The sequence below is a fragment of the Melopsittacus undulatus genome, chromosome 2, assembly GCF_012275295.1.
Source record: "Melopsittacus undulatus isolate bMelUnd1 chromosome 2, bMelUnd1.mat.Z, whole genome shotgun sequence".
In the NCBI taxonomy this organism is placed as follows: domain Eukaryota; kingdom Metazoa; phylum Chordata; class Aves; order Psittaciformes; family Psittaculidae; genus Melopsittacus; species Melopsittacus undulatus.
This window is the reverse complement of record NC_047528.1, coordinates 91,690,968-91,714,093: the sequence shown is the minus strand read 5'-3', so window position 1 is coordinate 91,714,093 and position 23,126 is coordinate 91,690,968. Positions and strand designations below refer to the sequence as shown.

General features: G+C 40.3%; 1 protein-coding gene across 2 annotated transcripts; it reads right to left on the bottom strand.

Moving 5' to 3' along the window:
• Positions 1–48: 48 nt before the first annotated feature.
• Positions 49–22,777, bottom strand: VPS26C (VPS26 endosomal protein sorting factor C). 2 transcript variants are annotated; one of them, XM_005151679.4, is made up of 8 exons: positions 22,607–22,772; positions 13,139–13,282; positions 12,625–12,774; positions 9,149–9,229; positions 6,541–6,615; positions 2,683–2,833; positions 2,199–2,351; positions 49–620 (listed from the first exon to the last, which is right to left on the bottom strand). In XM_005151679.4, the coding sequence occupies exons 1-8, from the start codon at positions 22,661–22,663 to the stop codon at positions 538–540; spliced, it is 894 nt and encodes a 297-aa protein (XP_005151736.1). In that variant the 5' UTR covers positions 22,664–22,772; the 3' UTR covers positions 49–537. The 2 variants fall into 2 exon arrangements, with proteins under 2 accessions (XP_005151736.1, XP_030907108.1); XM_031051248.2 differs by lacking the exon at positions 12,625–12,774 and having other exon boundaries at positions 22,607–22,777.
• Between the last annotated feature and the right edge of the window lie 349 nt (positions 22,778–23,126).

Here is a 23,126-nt window from a genome sequence, read left to right as displayed (position 1 = left end):
TTTTCACGTTCACCCTTCAATATTCATCCCACATCACCACCATGTGTTGCTGTAGCACCATTTATTATGCCTTCAAAGACACGATTCAGTATTATATTACAAGTCCCATACTCTCCCCCCCAGTATATATACACCATATATAACAGAACTTACTATGTTTAAGAGGTTTTCAAAGGCCTTTGGAACAAGTATTACAAAATTAAATGAAGAGAAAAACTGACTACATATTCCTACAATTTGTAGAAATACACAGAATCATTCCTTCAGGATTTGTCAGAGGAAAATCAGTGAAAACATGACTGTTGGAGTCAGAAAGATACCTGACATGGCTGTCTGGATAGATACCTCCACACAGGCTACTGAGAAGCAGGCAAAGTGGTAGCACGATTTACAGGGAACTGAAGACACAAGAACCTCCAGGAGGGAGAAGGAAGTGATGTGTTTCCAGTTCAAGTAAGAAACTGATAAAATTTCACTTTCCCTCTGAAGAATTCTGTCCTTTTTCATTAAATTCTCAAATGATTCTCCTCTGGCTATTTACATCCTGCAAAGCTTCAGTGGAAAGTTCTCCGTGATGAGATGATCATCGTGCAGAAGGACAACGATGTTAACTTCAAACTCTAGAAGAGGGGTGAATAACAAAATCAGAGTCATGGAATCACAGAATGGTTTCGGTTTGAAAGGACCTTAAGATCATCTTGTTCCAACCCCTCTGCCATGGGCAGGGACACCTCACACTAAACCATGTTACCCAAGGCTTCATCCAACCTGGTCTTGAACACTGCCAGGGATGGAGCATTCACAACTTCCCTGGGATTCCTCTGGATTCATTTCTGTATCACTGAAAAAGTATGACATGCTCTTTCAGACAACAGGCAGAGTTCAAGCCTCCAAGATTAAGATGCTTTGAGAAAGACGGCTCACACCAATATGCATTGCTCAGGCATGGCAATGGAGGAGCTGGGGAGCAGACTCCTCCTCTGCTGTCAGCACATAACAGAACCTTAGAAACGTGCATCACACATGGCCTTATGAAATTAAACACCAACATCTAATAGACCTGCAAGCTATGAAAATATTTCAAAATCTGCTCTTTGGATAGTATATTGTGTTATTTAAAACCAAAATCAGATCGATAATGAATGCTAAGTAGAGATGGGATACAAAGTCAGGTAGAGTTAATAAATGAAGGGAACCAGAGATCAAATTAAACTGAAAATAACTGTCCTTTTCTGGAATCTTCATAACTTCTTAGAAGTAGATACTACACTAACAGGAGCCATCTGTCGCTGTAAATTGCTGTTCAACAGCTACAAATGGCAAAAAGTAAAGTATTCTGGGGAAACACCACTGTACACATCAGGTGTGAGAGAGCTCTCGAGGGAGCAGGTAAAAAAACAGAAAAACTAGTTGTGGAAAACTAGTTGTGCACATTTGTCCAAGGTGTACAGCAGAAAAGTTCCAGGGACTTCAGCTGGGAAGGACCCTAAAGGCAGAGACTTGTAGCTTCAATCTGATACAATAAAACCAAAAAACAAAACCAACAGATTCCAGCAGGATGAAGGGAAGAAAACCAGCTAGCAATGATAATTTTTGCAGTAATTATTTGAACAAGTGAGGTACTTGTGAAGGAAAATGTTGGATTTTGGCAACTATAAGCAGGAAGAAGTAGCTGCTATACATCAAGAAAAACAAAGTCACATGCAAAAAGAAAAGCCACATGCAGCCTAACTTCTGAGTCTCCGCACCAGGAAAATGCGAAACAAAAAGGAGAGGAAATGGAAAGAGAAGTTCTCAGTGATGGTGAAAAGAAGGAAGGGATCATCTTGACATTTTATTCTTGGACTATTACTCAAGTGTTTAGCACATACAATTTTTTTGGTAGAAAAAAATCCTAACCCTGCCATTACACTGCTGCTCCTGTCCCTTTACCATTCAATTCTAGTAGTGAGAAGTAGCTTAACAGCTGCACAACTAGTTTTAGTTGTAAGTATTTGGGCTGTATTTTCTCAATCTACATGAAATACAGCAGACTACATTCCTGTTCAGGGACTGCAGGGAAACAGAGTGATGTCCTTGGTGCTTCCTGCAGCGCGGGAAGGGACTTATCCTGTTACCTGCCAGAAGCTGAAGTGAAACTCAGAATCTTCCCTCAGATGAAAGACACCAACACAGCATAAAGCCCTACACACACTTACCAACTTTGAAGTTTGTTGTTTCCAGGGTAGGGCAGGTGAACAACCTGGGGAACACCATGTATATAGGAACTGGCAGGCCCCTGCAGACATCCCCATCAGCAATCTGAATATTCTGTATCTCCGTGGCATCCCTGGCATACCCTTCTGCGCACCCTGGTGAAAGTAGGAGATTCAGAGGGAAGGGAAAAAGAGAACAGTGGCCAAAACTTAAAACAAAGATGCACTGGGGCCAGGGGCTGAGATACATGTGGGCAAAACGTTTTTGCCTTTGATCTGCCCGTTTTCACGTGAGCAGTCTGAGTTAAGGATGGCAGAGGTTACTTAAATTAATGTTTGTACTGTTCCACCTAAAGCACAAAACAATTGTTCACGAGTCTTTTTTAATTATGCAGCTTTTGACAATCTTTCACATTTAAGCTGAAAAAGCACAGGCAGTAGCTACTGCAGTCTGTTCTATACACATTCCATTGACAGAGAAACTTACCACAGGTTTCCACACGTACTAACTGCAGCTCGATACTTTTGACTGCAGCCTCTGCATTCTCCACTATCAGCTGCCCTGTCAGTGGCTGTGTAATGATACAGTTTGTAGAACTGAGATGACCTCTGATGAGAAATTTTGGAAGTGAGGCTCTCTAGAAAGATTATGGGGAAAGGGGAAGAGAAAAAGACAAAACTGTAAATGCAGACTAAGAAAAAAAAAAACTTTACAGAAAGGTACTAAAATATGTAGGAGATCCCCAAAAGCTGCAAAGTTAAAAGTTCAGAAATGCCTCAAGAAACTCAATCTCTACATATGCATCCTTATGCAGATGCCTTAAGATACCTCTTACTAGCCCTGTTCCCCTTTACATGCATCACCCCCCTACTCATTCCATCCACAGGAGTGTTTCCTGACAAAACCTGCACTGACAAAACATGGCCATTGCAATCAATCCAGAAGCCAGAACTGTATGGTGAAGGACGTAGGCTGGCAGGAACTAACAGGATGGTCAAGCAGGCTAGGAGTGCTCTAAGACCCCCAATGCTGGTCCCCTTTTTGTTACAGATTACAACAGAGTCTCTCATTTCAGTGATTTTCCTACCCTTTAACATTTCTCTCTCCTAGTCACTAGCATTGGGAGGGAAAACAGACATTTAAAAACCTTTGTTTGATGCAAGATGTAGCATACTGTGTATGTACTGAGACACCAATTAAGGACAATTAATAGCTTAATTTACATACAAGGTCACACCTAACTTTCAACATTTTCTTAACAGCAAACATGTTTCCTACTTCTTAAGGAAGAAGCAGTAAAATCAGCTGATTGAAGATGACAATCTATAAATCAGTTTCCATGAAAGACCAAAGCAGGGGATTGCTCCCCCTGCCCTCCCCTTTTTAGGCCAGCAGGCACCACAGATACTCTCCACCAGCAGAAAAGCTTGTGTGCCCCAAGATCCAGCTTTCTATGCACATCTTCAGCTCGTATCTTCACCTCCAGCTTTCTTCAAGCTGTTTGAGCATCCTGCTCTAACTTTCCCCTTTTCCAGCCTTATTTTCTCCCTCCTTAATTTTTTGTTATTGGCATCTCTGATGTTAGACCCTACCTTCCAACCATCTGTTTGCACTTGCTCGTGGCATTGGATTTCCTTGCCCATGTTACTGATTCTCCCTTCTTCCAAACCACCTCTCTTGTCGAAAACTTTTTTCCTCCCAATCTGTTTGGCTTGCTTCTGAGTCCTGGCTGCCAGTAGCGATGGCAGTAGCTATTGTTTAGACTGTTTCACTCAGATACCCAACACCTTTGCAGTTTTTGGCTGTTCCACTCAAAACAAATCTTGGGGGGAAATAAAAAGAGAGGAATTTTCATGCCTTTAGTAAATGAGTATTTTCTCCTAACTTAAATAACAGAAGTTACATCCCTGACAAAACCATCCTATGAAATACTGAGTCCTAATGATGCTTTCTTATTGCATGATCCCTCACAGGTTCTTCTCATCACCACTATCAGTAAACAGAGAGCTGCTATACCCTGAAACTCAGTGGTCAGGAAGCTAAGAGACAGAGATAAAAGGAACTTGCAGAATGAGAACTCAAGGCCATTTTTCTCAATCTTAGTCTATGGGACCTGTTTTTTTAAAGGTACTGCTCTTGTTGGCACTCTTCATATTTTAATCCTAGGCAGGTCTTCTCTCATGGGGCCCACCATCTAGTTCATAATTCCCCTCAAACAGAGAATCAAGAACACAGAAGCAAATTGATCCTGGTTTTTCATCCACTGTCCTTGTGCTTTGGTTGGCTACTTCAAACCTCCTGATCAGTTTTCTAGTAGTGCACCAGAAACTATAGGTCTGTCATAATCTCCAGAAAAGCAGAGAATTTAATGTTTTAAATATACCAAAACAATGACTTTTTCTACCTGTCCACTGGGTAGTCACTTCAGACCATACATTTCATACATTTTTCCGAGACCAGCTAGCACTGTTTGTGCTACCATACACCTTCAACACTATTCCTTAGAGAGCTCCATAATTAAACACCAAGATCTGCTGGATCAGAGATATCAGAAGTTTTAGAACCTACTTCTGTAGTTATGTACTTGAATAGCAAAAGGTGCAAGGTTTGTTAAGAAAGAGCTTTTAATGGACAGGACTTTCATGACGTACACCACCAAGTTTTTGCTATGCCAGTGAATAGACTTACCAAGATACAGAAGAGAAAGAAGAAGGAGAAAATCATTTATATGGAAACACGGTTCGTAGGAAGAGCAGACTGCTGAGACCTTACTATTTACCAGTAGTATCAAAAGAAATTTTACTACCAAGAGTAGTTACTATATCCTTACATTTAGAAAGACTTGTTTTCAGCATGCAGCAGTCACCAGGAGACATGAGAGGCTGCTGGACACAACCTGCTCATCCTCTAACTTAGTGGGACTTAGCTGGTTTGTTTTCTAGAATCGCCTCCTCCATGCTTAAGAATGGCCTATTCCAACATGCAGAATGTTAGAAAGGTAGGAAGAGACCTGCACGGATGAAAAAGATACTACTGATAAAAATCATAACAACAAAGTATACAAAAGATGGAAGGAGAGTCAGGTGATCCAGGAGGAACATAAAAACAGTATCCAAGTGTGCGGGGATGGTTGGGAAAGCCAAAGAACACCTGGAGTTAAATCAAGACACAGGAAGGACAACACAGACCTAGTGACAAGAGACATGAAAAGGACAGAGGTACTTAATGTCTTCTCTGCCTCAAACTTTACTGATAAGATTTCCCATCAGAAATCCCAGGCCCCTGCAACCACACGGGAAGTCTGGAGCAAGGAAGAGTTATTCTTGGCAGAGAAGGCTGGAGAATATTAAAACAGTCTGGATGTACACAAGTCCACTGAACCTTAAGGGACGCACCCACAGGTGCTGAGGAAACCGACCCATGTTCCCTGAGGCCAATCTTGATTATCTTTGTAAGGCTGTCATGAACAAAAAAGGTTCCTGAACGTCACCCTTATCTTAATTATTTATTCTTAACTCTGTGAGGGTGGTCAAACACTGTAATGCTGCTGAGTGGTTGCAAGTCCCCATTCTTTGGGATATTGAAAGCTTGACTACACATGGCCCTGAGCAACCTGCTCTAGATGACTCTGCTCTAAGCACAAGTGATGGACTGACCAATCTCTAGAGGTCCCTTCTAGCCACAGTGATTTGGAGAACATGTAGAATACAGTCAACAATAGCATGAAACAACTGGACATCTGAATAAGAGGTCTGTTTTGAGAAACAAGTGGAAAAGCAGGTCTAAGTTCAGAAGCCTGGGACCAAGAGCAATGGAAGACAAATTGGGGATGCAGAAGGGAAACCTAAAGCAGGAAAATAGTCCTATTAACAAAAAGAACACAAGAGGAAATCTGGAAAAAAGAGAACATACGTTTCAGTGGACAAACAGAAACAAGTGTTCAGAAAGCTAAATGACCAAAATAGCTACTAACGTTCATTCAGACTTCCCAAAGCCACACAGGGCTGTAAAAAGAGGCATAAACAAGGATCCAAATGTACATTTTTAAAGGATCTTGACTACACTGGGTTTAGAATGGTTTTTCTTGCTTCGCTGCCATATTTCATTCAGAAAAATGATAAAAAATGTTTAACCGTTGCTGGACAAATTGCTCCTTACATGAGTCACCACCACCATGAGAGACCAGGCAGAATCACTTCACTGCTTACAAAAGTGGGGAAAAAAAAGAGAAGGGGAGGGGGGGGAAGAGAGAACTGATTATTTATAGGACAGCATTTAACCGTTACTCTTGTTCTCCCTAAGAATCACAGAGGCATTACATTTAGATAATATGAAAAGCCTTACCTCTTTAACATTTTGCAAAGTTTCGGGAGTGATTGTGAAGTCTACTGGGCTTGGCATCAGTTTCCCTTTCTGTGACTACAAGTAATGAAAGAGTTAAACTGTAAACTACAATTTATGAAACACACACAAGAATATTAAAAAAGACAAAGTCAAGCAACTATAGGATGTGTTATTTTTCAGGATTTTCTCATACTGAAAGTATGTATCTATAATAAAAAAAAATTATTTCCTGCCTTTGTTATTAAATAACATTACAACATTGTCTAAATACAAGTCACAATGCATCACAAATCTGAACTGTAGAAACAAAACCATGTCAATTTTTGGTTACTTTGTGTTTGCCAAATAACAACCTCTTTGCTCTCCATTTGTAAGCTTTGGCATACACTCTACCTACACTGGGGGAGAAAAAGGGAAAACAAAACCAAATCATGCGGTTGACTAACACATCTGGAAATAAAGAAATACAATACCTACCTGAAGCATAGGGTACACCTTAGAAAACAGTTCAATTTCACATTTCTGTATTTACAAATAATTGCATTGTATGTATTACTTGCAATGTTTCCTTTCATTATTAATACTTAGTGAATTTGGGCAGTCCAGAGCTGGGGAGAAAATAAATGAACTTGCTTCATTGCTTCAAGTATGTTTGAGCACAAACACCTCTGAGCATTCTGAACTCGTCTGCTGCCCTTTCAACAACAACTCAGGTCTCATAAGCCATCCTCACATTACTAGGAGATCATCAAATCATCATTCCATCCTCAGATGATGGAATCAAGCATAGCACTGATTTAATGGGCTTGGCATTCCAGCTTCTTTAACTGTAAAATAAAGAAAACTTGGTCCAGGTTAGCTTTCCATGCTAGAGAAGCAATTTTTGGGGCACATTACTAGAGTTCTTCAGTATCTATTCCCACCATTTATCACAAAACCAAGAAGTCTTTCTGTAAGTGGCTGAATGAGCCCTGAGCTCTGTTGAGATGGAAGCCTCTACTCTGAATCAGGAAGGCAAGCTTTGCTTACCATTCATTGACCTCTCTCTCCATCCTTATCTTAGTGAGATGCATGTCCTTCCCCTACATATTCAGGATAAGTAGCCAGCACAGCATCAATTCTGAGTCCCAGCTGTACATAACTGGGAATTGGCAGAGCACACCACCACCAATGGGCTTAACTTGAATTCTTAGTTAGTATCTACCCTCACTACTTAAGAATTCAAAATAGCTTCTGCTGCCCAGCTGCAAGATGGAAGATATTAGCAGAAGACTTGATTGTATTTTCCCATAAATGACTAACTCTGGCAAAGAATAAGGTTAAGGGAAATGGTACATTGAGCACTGACAGCGAGAATTATATGTTCAGTAAAACCTCATTAATTCACCCTGACTGAGAGACTCATGATTTACTGACTTGTGATCTAAGAAGTGCTGTAGTGGGAACAAGAAATAAACCCAGGAAACTGCACAGTATGTAATTTGTTCACTATTTTGACAAGTGTGGCTTACTTATAATGTAATAATGGACCAATAAAGTGTAGCATGATATTTCAAAAAAAAATAAAATCTTACCGACAGGAACGTCTTCATAGCACCTAGCTACATCTTTTAAAAAGCAACTAAATTTTTAAAAGGTACTATAGAACTAAAATAACCCATTTCCACCATTATTCATAAGTAAAACAAAAGAGTCTAATACTTTACTGCCCCGTTAACAGTTCAGAGGAATGATACAAACAGTATGTTCTAACAAGCTGTGGGTGGAAAAAGATACTTAATTAGGCCTGCACAGGCTGTACTGACATGAGATGCCCTGGACCATGCATAAAGTCAATATAAACTAAAAACCAATCTGATAAAGGAACTTTAAATAACAAAGCAGCATAGCGTTCCTTGGGAGACAAGCCAATCTCATCCCACAACGGTATCTCTGTTGGAGGAGGAGGAATGATGTCTCCATGCTGCTAACTGCAGGATGTGGATATTTGTTAACCTAGTTATCTTAGTATATTGCCAACCATAGGCTTACTTAATAGCAAAGGTGATTAAGCTGACAAGCTTCTTATTTCCAACTTGATGCAATCCAAGCTTTGAGTCAGGGCTCTCAACTGTAGTTAGTTATCGGAATAACAGGTATCAGACACTTTCTCTTCACCAACAAACTCCTGGTTTTGGGACAGGCATCATGGGTGCCTAGAACCTTTGGCTAACAAATGCTTGGATAATCTGAAACTGTGTTTAGACCATCACCATAATGTTTAACCACACCTGTGTTTCAGAACTGAAAGGATGAACAAGAGAACAAATTCAGTAATAAAATCATCTTATAAACCAAATCCTCTTTATACTGTTTTCTTTAAATGAAGAGAGATGTGTTATTCTTATCAGAAGCAACTGACACCCTATCTCTTCTGGATGGTTTTGTTTTGAGGCCATCTTCCTTACTCATATGTATCCCTATACATATATATATATATACACACACATTTAATTGTTACAAATTACATGGTTTTACTCAGTTTTCAAGCCTTACTGCCAAACTTTACAAAAAGTGGAAAAAAAAAATAAAAAACTCACTTTGTATTGTTAATACAAATCACACTTACCAGTGAGTGGACAATGAATTCACAAGTCTTGGTTAGGTCTTTTGCCAGCAGAGAACGTTTCATATCACACCGTAGGGTATACTAGCAAGAACAGGATGGCAGAGAACAAAAAGAGAGACTTAATTAAGATTTCCTCTCTCTTTCTCATGACTTTTCATCTTTTTATTGCATATCTGCAGAATGTTACTCTTACTAATATTTAAGACATCATTTAAAACGGATTAGTAGGCAACATACACACCCGTGACGGGGAAAGGGGAAAGAGGTATAGTGATTTTAGATACTCCCAAATGAAAGCTGATTTTTCTTTGAGTTTACAGTCCCCTAGTCATTTGCAAAAGCTTTCCATATCTTCTGCATTATGTAACAACCTGTAAGATTGAGGGACTAATTCACTGACAGAGAGTGGTATTCTTTTACAGCTTCAGCACCCAAATTACATTCAGTTAAGAGTGATTATGGTACTGCTTTTCACCATACCCTGGATACGTGATTATCAGTAAGATATATTCATAGCCCCTCTAATTTTAAATCTACTGTAAAATTGAATTTAAATATGCATATAACTGTTACCACTGTTAATGGGGAACTGTCTTCAGCCATACATCTGAACTTAAAAGCAGCAGCAGACAGTAAAATCAGGCAACAAGGTTAATTTTGCTGTTCATTGTTCAAAACCTTGCTCACAATTTCCTCCAATTTCTCCCCTAAAAAAAAGAGCCATAAACTAATGATTGAAAAACAGTAGGACCTTCATTATCACAGTAATCTTATACTTCAGCATCTATAACACAGCTGTTCAACATCCTTACAAGACAGGGAATTTGTTGGGGTGGTTTGGGTTCTTTTTGTTTTGTTTGTTTAGTTTTTCTTTCCTTCTTTACAGATGAGGAACTGGCAAAAACAGGTACAATCAAACTAGGTATTGCTTCAGCTTAATAACTGAATGTCTCTCTGATGTCTCTCTGCACATAACCTAAATATATGTGCAAGAAAGACACTGGGGAGCATTACCTTTACCCACCCCATACAGACTATGGTTTCCACTGAAGCTGATCACTGTTGAGCAAACCTTCTATTACTGCACTATACTTCACTCGGATCAGGGAACACAGTAAAATGAGGCAGCAGGACCATAAAGGCCTTGGAATTTGGCCCACAGCCTCCCCATCAGTGGATAATTAGAAAGTCTCTGCAAGAGGACAGTCTTGAATCTTGAAACTGAACCCCCAGCTAACATACTAACACCTAGATCAAGAAAAAGAGGCTTGCTTTTAAATTGCACAGGACTTTGACAAAGGTCTGGGAACTGTTTCTTAAACAGCACCTCAACACTACATTTTCCTCTTCAGGAGAGCACAGCTCTCAGAGGTGGGCTGAAATCTAATGATTAACCTTTTAATTACATTTTATCGCCAGCTTGTAAAGAGAAGCTATGTATATGAAGGAACAACAAACAAAACAAATATTCGCCATTAACGTATACTTTAAAATAACTGATATCGATCACAGGCAAGTTATCTGGATGTGGAAAGCAACTCGACCAGTTTTGCACCATTTTTGACATACCTTCTACAAACAACAGATGTTACATTAGGAAGAAAGCCAAGGCTGAAAAAAACATGAGAAGTACTTAAACATCTGGATGTAGACAAAAAAACAAGGGAATTTTTCTTATAGTTACTTCCAATAGGCTAGTATAGGTAGGGGTTTTTCCTGTGCGTTTTTGGTTTGTTAGGGTTTGTTTTTAAATCCCAGACTGTAATATGCTCAACTAAACAGCCAACAGTTTTATACTTTGTCATCAAATCCAATACTCAGCTACAAGTGGAAAAAAAAATAAACCAAACACAAAACCAACCAACCAAAGCCCAACAAAAGAAAAAAACCACACACACAAAGAATAAAGCAGCAGCTTTATAAGCCACTGGTTCTCCATCAGCAGTAGTTTTGATAGTTTTTGCATTCAATGGCTCCTTCAACGTTTTCCTTGAAGAAAAAAAACAACCCAACCTAAAATGCACTCCTCAGTCAGAAAAATCATCTTCTAACACACTATTTATATTCAAGAGATGGCTGAAGACTTTTCCCTCACAAAAAAACCCACTAAACCCTGACAAACGCACACACAAAAAAATCCCAACTGAAAACCCAAACAAATGAACCCGCCTATGGTAAGACAATTTTTAACCAAAAAAGGTCAAATTTCAAAACTGCGTTTCCACAAGATTTTGCTACAAGCATGTGGTCAGTACAGATTTGGGCAGGAAATGTTACTACCCATCTCCACAGGAAAGCAAACAATTCATGATTTTGAGAACACTACAAGCTCTCAACACTTTGGTTTGAGTCTTCATTTTGAAATCACACGTTTGTTTGGACCAAAAGGACACGGCGGTGCAGTCTTTTTTCATGAAGAAAATGTAGTTGTCTACAACATAAGGAGGGATCACAGTAGCTCTGTAAAGGTATTTCAGGCCACACTTCTTGTTACTGTACTGTTTATACCACCATTTTTAAAAGATTTACTCATTATGGAAGGCGTGAAACAATAAGTGATGGAAAGATTTCCTCTATTTAGAGGATACTTCTCATAAATGAATGCAGGAAAACAGATTCTGAACACTAAGTGGCTTTATTACTGTAGGATTTATCCCCATGTCTAAAAATGGATCTGCTAAGTCAATAAAATTATTTTTTTAACATTTTAGTATTAGCAGCAATTTTTGTTTACTGCACTAACAAAGTCTCACTGGTACTAGGTGAGCAGTACACACACTTGTATCTGGGTACGTACTATTGTACAGATTATCTACAAACTCATAAAAGCAACTTCTTTCACAATAAAATCAGAACTCTGTAAGAGACCTGTGCAACATCTAACAAGTGTTGCAAATTAATAGCTCTTTCTCAACCCAAAGCTCCTCTTTCCAGGATGCTTTTAATTCTCTCTTATACTACCCATGTTACATCTAATTAGTTTCACTACTATCAACTATTTACAATGAAAAGCTTACACTTGCTGAAAAAGAGAAGAGACTTCACTTTTTTTTTTAAAGCAACATTATATTGATGGGATTCTGAGATGTCAGGATGGTTCCTTTGCTGCATTTAAAAAGTGTTACCACCTGTGGAAAGTGTTGACTCCAAGGAACTCAAAGTGAAAACCTAGAAACTAGCTACAAACCAGTACGTTGAAGGTTAACACGTATCATTATTTTTAATCTCAATTTATATCTAGAAAACACAGTATATACCAGAAAAATGCTGTATTAATAAAGGAAAGCTTAGAAGCTATTTACTTCAAAGGATCTCTGACTTTCTGCTCATTCTCCTAATTAGAGAAAAGATACTGCACTACAAAAACTTTATTGCAAAACTTTATCCTCTGCTGCATGGAATAAAAGATGCTTTAGAGTAAATACATGCTGCAACTAACAAAAGTTCAATTTTCTTTACAGAAATGACTGCCTTACCTGAATATTAACAAAGACACCATGATATGTCTCATACAGAACTTTGTTGCCCTTTGTTTGCAATGGAAACTCAAACGGAATTTCTGTCTTGCCACTGGGAAGCTTCCCTGGTTTTACCATTTCAATAGTGCTGTTAATAATTTGAATAGGCTGCAAAGATAAACATTAAGATGTTTAGGTTGGAGTGACAGCCCCACCATTTCAAGGACCAGCAACACCCACTGAATAGACTATCTGAATTTTGAGAAACTCAGGTGTTTATTCACAGCACAGAGCATCATTCAGTAACCTATTATTTATGTTACTGTATTTCAGCCCCAAAGAAAAATCTCAAAACAGTGTGAGCTCCTTCCTAAAATGTCATCATATATCACTAGATAATACTAAGCATTTTTCTGCTATCATTCATATAGCTGGAAGTACTATGACGACCTGAAAAGCATTAAGGAAAAAATTAATTTGAGAAAAAAGACAAAGGTTTTGTGCTAAAAATACTAATCTGCACAGGTCTTACCTTGACAGAGTTATAGAAGGCTTCAAATACACCCACACTTTTGGCACTAAGCTGCAGATTTACTGATCCTTCCATTGTCAACGAGATACCTTGGTGCTGTACTGTGTCCTTACTTGTTATAACCACAACTCCAGAGAGAACTTCCTAATAGGAGAAAAGACAACAGGAAAATATTTGTTTAAATAAGTTTCTTCTATAGCTGTTACTCAAGAGAGTGTGCTAGCTGATTTCCAAACTCAAAAACACTGTTCCTAGAGAACCATCTCATCTTATCAGAGAAGACAAATACTGACATTGAAAGCAGTGTGAGGAAGAGAACTCTGTACTTCTAGTTTCTTTCTTTAAAAATATTGTCCTCTTCCTTGCAGAAGTACCGATCCAAGCTTCAATGTCTTTCCAAAGTTTCACAATCTTCCTCTTCAGAAAGATGAAAAATATCCTCATGAAAAAGTATCAAATCAGTCGGAAATAAACAAGTTCAATTTCACATGACAGAATGAAATCCCAGGAGGAATTTTATATGAAGAATGGGACAGCCAGACATGGGAGATGAAAGAGAAGGCACAACTGTGGAAGTGATGGTCAAGCTGAGGATAAGACTCTCTTCAAGAGTGGAGTGGAATAGGTTTAAAATAAATAAATAAATAGTTGCTCTGCTACACCAGGGAATTCCATGCTACAATGGGAAATCAAAGGCACAAGTTGTACGAGTCAAGCAACGCGTCACTTATCCCATTAAGAATGTTTTGTCTGCTAAACAATATTTGCACAAGAGCACTGCACCTCGAAAGTATCAACTTAGAAGTTCTAACACTGGAAAAAAAAAAGAGATTAACTGCAGAAGAACAACACACAGTTCACATTTACATACCCCAGAGTTTATCCTTCCCCTCTCCTACAACAAAGAATCCACTCCAAGTCAGTGTTCAACATCAACCATTCATACACATCTGGAAATACGAGCAAGTGATTTGAGAACCTGTGAAAGGTTCTTGGGGCTAGCCTTCTCTTCTGCTATATGGTAAAGCTCCCTGCACCTTACCAGGCTTGTAAGCTAGACGCCAAACTACAGATCACTCCAAACAAAGAATAATTCAGAGACTGCCCACTCTACACTCAACCAGTCTAGTTATGTACATCTCTGACAGACGCTATTTGAATTTTGCCAGCCTTTTGTCTTTACTAGAGGTACATACAGGATGACAATATAGAAAATGGGTCAGGGGGTTTACAGCAGAACAGGGCAGCAGAAGAACATCAAGCATCACAACAAAGGCTGACACACTGCAAGTCTGAAAAGAGGACCTGCAGCAATTGGGAAATGCCAGGAACAGGAGGCACAAGCACAAAAGGACAGTGAAGAAAAGCTGACCTAAATACTGTACTGCTTTGCTAACAGGCTTTAATTAGTACAAGCAATTAGGTTATTGCTTTGAAAAACGAGTACAGCTGAACTATAAGAAGCAAGGACAATTCTGAACATATGAACTGCTTTAATAAATGAGAACAGTCTCCCACCACACAGCAACAACCTATTCCAGAGCTACTGCCTACATACTTTCACACGATAAGGGTGTATGCATTTGGGGCAGAATGAAGAGTGCCTTGAAGTTATATATTATTTTTTCTTATAACACTCAATGTCTCTTAAGAAATGAAAAAGCCCCACCCCAAGACTACTTTCTAACAAAACTTTTAAAGGTTACTAATGTGGGGGAGAGGGAAGAATCGTGAAAAAGATGCAATAGTATTTATTTATATAATATTCATATTTCTGTTTGATGTGTCGGGAGGTGGTCAGCTATGTATTTTCTGGGGAAGAGCCATTTTGTGTAAGGCCAGAGACGCCTCTAAATACAAAGCTGTTAGTGAACTTGTCCTTCTAAAAAGTAAAAAACAAAGAACATAAGCCTACAAAGATGTTAAAATACAGTTAGCACACAATTTATGAGAAAACTAGTTTTGCAAAACATTTGCAAAAGCTATGCAGCATCATGTCATACTAAAATAGTACTTTCATATCAAAAGGGGTTTGTTCAGCTTTAACACCACAAAACTAAAGGCACAGAGAATGTCACCACTGGAATCAATCCCCTTGTACTACCATATCAAAAGGGGTTTGTTTAGCTCTAACACCACAAAACTAAAGGCACAGAGAATGATACCACTGGAATCAATTCCCTTGTACTATAATGTAGTAAATTACAATCAGCTGTTCTTGTTCACTTCTTCCCTTCTCGCTTACTAGAAACTCCTCATGGCTTCACCACAGGATGACAAAACTTTGAAAGATGGAACCAAGCTAATATAGCTCTACACAGAATTATTAATCTCAGAAAAGTAACCATCCATAGGAAGGACAGTGTATTATGTGAAACAGAGAAATGAGGAACATGTTCTAAGCTGCAAACAAACCATCTTTGTAAGAAGACACCACCCAAGTCTTGCAAGGCAGACACAGGGATTGTGAGAATGAAGACCCAAGGCTCACTGTAGGACAGGATTTGGTTTGAGACCATCTTAAGAACCTGAACGTACACAAGTCCATGGCACCAGATGAAATCCATCCGTGGATCCTGAAGGAGCTGGCGAATGAAGCTGCTAAACCACTGGCCATCATATTTGAAAAATCATAGCAGTCAGGTGAAGTTCCCAACAACTGGAAAAAGGGAAATATAACCCCAGGTTTCAAGAAGGGGAAAATGGATGACCCAGGGAATTACAGACCAGTCAGTCTCACCTCTGTGCCTGGCAAAATCTGGGAGCAGATTCTCCTGGAAGGCATGCTAAGGCACATGAAAAACAACCAGGTGCTTGGTGACAGGCAGCATGGCTTCACTAAGGGGAAATCCTGTCTGAACAATTTGGTGGCCTTCTATGATGGGGCTACAGAACTGCTGGACAGGGTTAGAGCAGTTGATGTCATCTACCTGGACTTGTGCAAAGCATTCAACACTGTCCCGCACGACATCCTTGTCTCTAAATTGGAGAGACATCAGTTTGATGGATGGACCACTCGGCGGACAAAGAACTGGCTGGATGGGTGCATGCAAAGAGTTGTAGTCAATGGCTCAATATCCAGCTGGAGATCAGTAATGAGTGGTGTCCCTCAGGATGTTGGGACTGGTCTTGTTCAACATCTTTGTCAGTGACATGGACAGTGGGATTGGAACTAGATGATCTTAAGGTCCTTTCCAACCCTAACTATTCTATGATTCTAAGACTGTCTTCAGGTTTATAATCCTGAACAAGCTCTTTCAGCTTTCTGCTCTCAGTGCCTTACCACTCAGATATGTACATGACACTTTGAAAGCTTCTGTCACTTCCAAGGTATAACTAAGATGAACAACTGCTTCATGTGATCCAGCAGCACAACCCCTTGTTTCTGTAGTGGTGGAGCAGAGTTATCCAGGTCTGGCCGAGAACAATTTGGAATTATCTTCAATCAATTACATGAAATGATTCATAACACAGCACAGAATCTCATCTTAAGTCCTAAGCCGTATCTAAAGACTTCTGACTGAACTTGACAGCTATTCAGTATCCATAAACTTTCTCTAAAGACTGGAAGGATCAAAGCACACACTATGGTGTCCCATAAATTGTCGGGACAGTGTTCAAAGTTTTACTAATTCCAATCTGTTTACACTGTCAGATCTGTTTGCTACATTAATGAGATAGAAAAAAATATTTCAGCTGGATATTCCATATTTCAGATTGTGTCTAATCACTTGACAGCATCCCTAATAAAATCAGTGTAATTCTTCTTTCATTTTCTTAAATGCAAGGTATCTTTGAATAAACAACAAACCATGAGGCAGATTTAAAGAACACTTGAAACCTGCCATCACTCATTTTGAGGTGTTGACAATAGGAGATGTCATATCTAATGCCATACAGAAATGCCTAACATTTCTCTTTTTCCATTTGATAGCCCCTATACATCTACAGATTAAGCTTATCCTTATTTTGGTTGAATGCAAGTCCACAGTCAGTTGGTTACCAACAAGATGCCTTAGGTTCCTCTTAGATTCCACTTTCCACACCACAGGCATTCACTTTTAGGACAAACAGTTGACAATTTAAAAATTCACATTAAGTTTGGGTACATCACATTTACTAAATATTCCTGATCATTTTCTTCCACATCTATTACTCTAGACAAGCCACCTGCAAATCTTAACTATGTATTCTTTTGATTATTTAGACAGAAATTGACCACATTCAATAGAAAAACCCCACTAAACCCCACTAACTAGTCATTAGATGCTTTAAAACCTCAATGCTCAGATATACTAATTACTTTGCCTTTTTTTAGGGAAAAGGAAAATTTGAAGCAAATTTTGTGGTGACATAGCTCCCCAGAGAGAACTGAGTCAGACAATGGGATTCATTTCCAGAACAACTTCATAGACACTTGGGCCAAAGAACATGGCATTGAGTGGGTATATCACATCCCCTACCATGCACCAGCCTCTGGGAAAATCGAATGGTACAATGGGCTGTTAAAAACTACACTGAGAGCAATGGGTGGTGGGGCTTTCAAACACTGGGGTGCACATTTATCAAAAGCCACCTGGTTGGTCAACACCAGAGGATCTGCCAACAGGGCTAGCCCAGCCCAGTCAGAACCTTTACATATTGTAAACAGGCACAAAGTTTCTGTGGTGCACATAAAGAATTTGCTGGGGAAGACAGTCTGGGTTATTCCTGCTTCAGGTAAAGGCAAACCCACTCGTGGGATTGCTTCTGCTCAGGGACCCGGACATACTTGGTGGGTAATGAGGGAAGATGGGGAAGTCCGGTGTGTACCTCAAGGGGATTTGATTTTAGGGGAAAACAGCCAATGAACTCAATTGTATACTGTTGCCTTCTATGTAGCACTTTTAAAGCCCACCAAACAAATGCCTTTGGGTCACCAGCAACTACTGACTTCCCTCTGATCATCATCCCAACAGAGAACAAACTTTGACAAAACCAGATGAGCTCAGCAGTGACCAGATGAGCTCTGTGGTATCATCAGCAGGCAACAATCCAACACTGCACACAGCCTCTCCTGCTCTGAAAGACTGTTACAAGAGATGGAGCTCAACTTCATGGACTGGATGAACTCAGCAGCTTTATATGGATTGGTCCATGCACTAAGGAATTATATCTCGGGGGGGGGGGGGAGGGTGTGGGGGGGTGGGGGTGGATGGGTGGGTGTACGTATATACATATGAGACAAGAGTGATGGGGTATTGAAAAATGTGGGATCTGAGCATGACATGAATGGCAAGGAATAAGGGGTGGATACTGCCCTGGGTTCAGCAGTAGCAGTCATTTTTCTTCTTCTTAGTAGCTGGTGCAGTGCTGTGGTTTTGACTTTCAGCCTGGGAACAGAGCTGATAACACTGATATTTTTAGTTACTGCTCAAATGTTTAGTCTGACCAACAACTTCTAAGTCTCATGCTCTGCCAGGGAGGAGGGGAAGCTGGAAGGAAGTACACACAGGACACCTGACCCAAACTAACCAAAGCACATCATGTCAGTATACAAACTGGGGGGGCAGTTACCCAGTAGGGCTAGATCACTGCTCAGGTTGGGCTGGGTATTGGTCGGCAGGTGGTGAGCAGTTGCATTCTCTTCCCTTGTTATTTCCCTTATTACTATTATTGGTGGTAGCATTAGCGGGTTTGTGTTATACCTTAGTTACTGAACTGTTCTTATCTCAACCTGTGGGAGTTACAGTCTTTCGATTCTCCTCCCCATCCCTCTGGGGGTGGGGGCAAAGCGCAGGGGGTGGGGGGGGGAGTGAGCAAGCAGCTGCATGGTTCTGAGTTACCGGCTGGGCTTAAACCACAACAGCTTCCTTATGGGCAAATTTTAATTTAAGAATATTTTGGACTCACTTGTCGTTAAAAGTTTTCACTGATGTTAACTATAGGACCTTTCTTTGTACAATGCATTTTTCAGGCCCTTCAGCCTACAATCCTTCTAATTGTCAATCTCAGAATTCCTCCAGTCATCCTGTGTGGGTTTTCCAAATAAAACGCATCATTAGTTGTGCCTGTCTCCTCATTCTTCTAACATTCCAGAGTTTATTAAATGAGCCTTAATGGCTCAAGAATTCTCCATCCAACTAAATAAAAAGTCTCCTGAACAGATCTTTTGTTCTTAGAAACTTAAACACAGTTTTACTACAATAAGCCATATTTTGCTATTTATTAAGATCCATTTTATTGTCTTTTTGATCTTAAATCCCCTTTTTCTATTTTTTCTTTAAAAAAATGCTATTACTTTTTTGGCCCAACAAGTGGGAAGCTTCTTTTTCACTCACACTTTAAAGCAACCTGTTTAAGCTAGCTTTTCTCAAACTGAAGTCTGGACAAAATAAAGGTCTTTGTTTGCTCAGTTCTTCCAGCTTCTGGTGATTATAAATAATGAATACAGAAATTGGCTACTGTTTATCACAGCATGTTATTTTAACCAACTTCCTTTTTAAAACCAGGAACACAATCTCAGGCTTGCATTATGCATGATTATTTTACAAATTTTGTGTTCAATTTCTCACAATTAGAAAGGAGCAGTCAACACAGAAGTAAGCAACCAAAAAGAACAGAACAGTTGCCTACTCAAATACCTAGAACTAAAAAAAGTTTTAGAACTAAAAAAAGTTTTAGGAAGTGAATTGACCTCCATTTGGCACAGGAGATTGCTTTGCAACAATGAGAAATGCTTGAATTCAACTGGATTTAGTACAACCCATGCAACTCTGGCAGGAGGTAGTCTGACCCAACCCAAGACAACAGGAAAGGTTTTGAAGGTTCTATTGTATGATATTTCAGGACCAACAGGAAATTTTAAACATCTCGACCTGGTTGGGAAAGCCTGTAATGAAATGTAGGCATCACTCTGACCTTATAAACAAAAAAGAAGGTATTCAGCCTTTATTTTCCTGGTTAGCTATTTGCTTTAGGCACACCTTTATCTTCTCCACACACGAGCCCTCTCATATGTACTTTCAACAATATTTTTCCCTAACAAGACTCAAATTCAGTTCTGTAATAAAATAAGATACAAGTTTGTTAACTTTCAGAGTTCTTCCCCAGAAGTTTTTAGTGTAAACTCCTGCACCTTCAGGGTCTTATTTAGTATGGAATTTACCATTAAGAGATTCTCAGAACAGTTACTTGTTAAATATGGGTCTCTCCTGTTTTCCTTTACCCTTTCACTGCTTGAGGGAATAAAGATTTATAGCAAATATATCTCAATAGTTGTAAAGATGCTGGTTGACGTACACAAAACAGATTGAGAGACACCAACTCCTAAAAACCCTACTTCATCCAGACTACATGCTCTCAAGACGTACAAAATCAGAGCTGTAATGGTAATGCCATGCGGATTCTTCCTGTGAAGAGTGGCTGAATTCAGCCATGGCCATTACCTGTTCTTTCGTCTATTATCACCTAACATCAGAGGCTGAGATCCTTTAGACTGCTCTTCACACACCCCACTTTGTCCAGTTTCCTGCTCAACTATGTCTCCTCTTTTGGTCATGCACAAGACTGCTCTGATACCAACTGTTCAATACCCTGTATTTTACTTGGAAGACATTCAAAAGAAAAACTAAAAGGGATGTCCATTATAATTTTTTTTAATTATTGTTATTACTTTTTTGAGTGTCTTGCAACCAAATACTATCCATTTCCTTGATCTAGCTTACTACATAGCCAATACTGTCAGCGCAAGAAAGGTGGCAGAAATTAAATGCTAAGTGGGTGGCATGATCTTGGTCAAATTATGACTTAGAATGTTTCAGCATTTTTTTATGCTGTTTGATGCAACAGGCATAATAAAAAGAGTATTATGCCAGTGCATAATTTAGACATCACCTTCTTCCAAACCTTAATGCAGGTTTAAATACATTTGGGGTGGGTGGTGTGTGTGTACGTGGAAATTAAATCTAGCTACAATACCGCTAGTGCCTTCAACTGAATAACCAGACATACACACTGGGATGAACTACTCTCTTTACTATAGGACTCCATTTTCAAGTAGCATTCATGAAAGCATATTTGGAATGAAAGTTGCCAGAGACTAAAGCTGTTATTAGCATAGCTACTGTCACTGAAGTATAACCAGTAAACTCCTAAAAATAAAAACAACAAACCAAACCTCAAAACCAAACCTGTGTACATTCTACACCTAACTGAAGAGAGATCTGTAATTCCTTCATATCCCTATGAAATTTCTATTAAAAATTCATGTGGTTATGTTGCTCACAGACTGATAATTCAGCTTTATGAAAGTCATCCTTTAGGTAATCTAACATCTGCAGAACAGATGCTGCATACCTTTCCATCCAAATCTGTTTAAAGCTGTTTTCCAGCATTAAAAACCTTTAGTACATCAAAACAAATTTTATACACTGTAACAACAAAAACTACTAAATTACAGGAAAGCAGTGTGTGAAAATATTTTTTACAATACCAGTGTGTGGCTGGATAACAAAAAAAAACAAAACAACCCAAAACAAACTAACCTCTCTCCTCCCCCCCCAAAAAAAAACTAAAAAGGGGACCTAAGACTTCAGCTTAAACAATATTTCTAGAAAAACAGTGATTAAAAAAATATTGAAAACATAAGCCAAGTGGGGTTTCTTTTTATTTTTAAACCGTGCTTGAAGTCTTTAACAATGAAAAAAGGCACAACGTTTTTCCAAGTAGGTGCAGAAATTGAACGATCACTTCATTATTATCAATAACTGTATCAGTGAAAAAAAGTTAAGAAATCAGACGGCAGAAAAAAACCCACAAAAGTTCGATCTGCTCTTGCTTAAGTACTTCATCTAAGAGGATATTTCCTATCAGGTGCAAACATCTTGAGATACTTTCAGGTTTCTTGCAGAGCACAGAAACGAAAAAAGATTCTAACCTATACACTGTACTGAAGCACCAGTCTTGCTGTAACGCCCCAGTATTAATGACTGAACGACACTGCCCCACAGGTGAACTCCACAGTCACTCTTCGGGGAACCTTACTCCTTCCTTCCCTCCTTCCCGAAGCCCTACCGCCCCCCGCAGAGATCTGCTGGAGGTCCTCCCTCAGCACCGTAGCGCTAGCTGGGGAAAATGGGAGGACAAAAAGCAGGCTTTAATCCTAAAGCCATGTCTGAGTCCAGGAGTGCTTTGCTACAGGAGGCTGGAGGAATCCGTGCCGTTCTCGGTAGAGGAGCTAAGGGGGAGCCACAGAGGGGCCAGGGGTTATGGAAAGAGAAAGCTCGGAGCACGGTAGAAGTAAACCTTCCCCCATCTAGCTGGCAACAAGCTGCAAGCCCCGCTACAGCCCCATGTCCACGGTAAAGAACGGCGCAAAGCAGGAAGCGCCCTCCTGCCTCAGAGCTGCCAGGGAGTTCCTGGACTGCCGGCAAGTCCCAGCGCAAAGCCGAGAGAGCGGGCACGGAGCCTGGTGCAGACCGCACTCACCCCGCAGCGATAGACCTTGTTGGCCCGCTTGATCTTGATATCCAACGCCGTGCCCATCGCCGCTGCGGCCGCGCGGTATCACGTGGAGGCAGACTGGTCACATGACCCAGGCGCAGGAAGCGAGACCTTCCCCAACCACCCGCTTCCGCCCGACAGGGTGTGTGCGTGTGTCTGCCCCGGGAACATCCGGGTCTCCGGTGGCGTCATTTCTCAGCCGGTGACTGCACTTCCCGGTTGGCTCCGCCCACTTCCTGGCAGCCATAGCAACGGGGAGGAGTGGTCTTCCCGCCTGGTGGAGACCGTGGGGCCGGCAAGGGGTGCGGCGGCACGCCCTGGGGACTGAAGGCCGCTCCGGGATAGGATCGCCGCGGGCGCCACCAGGCTTGGCCTGCCACTTGCCCGGCCGGGCCTGCTGGGACGTGGCAGGGCTCGCGCGAAGGCGGAGCATGCGCAGGGCGGCTCTGCTGTAACGGTCGAGCCCGGAGGGCGGGAGGGGAAGGAGTTTTGCGCATGCGCAGGC

What these genes read in the sequence shown, in the direction of transcription:
- VPS26C (XM_005151679.4), bottom strand. Translation starts at nt 22,663, where the DNA reads ATGGGCACGGCGTTGGATATCAAGATCAAGCGGGCCAACAAGGTCTAT. An exon ending in ACAAGGTCTATCGCTGCGGG is followed by an intron (nt 13,283 to 22,606) that starts GTGAGTGCGGTC and finishes TTCTCCTATTAG; the next exon opens with GAAGTTCTCTCTGGAGTTGT. An exon ending in AACAACAAACTTCAAAGTTG is followed by an intron (nt 621 to 2,198) that starts GTAAGTGTGTGT and finishes CCCCTCTTCTAG; the next exon opens with AGTTTGAAGTTAACATCGTT.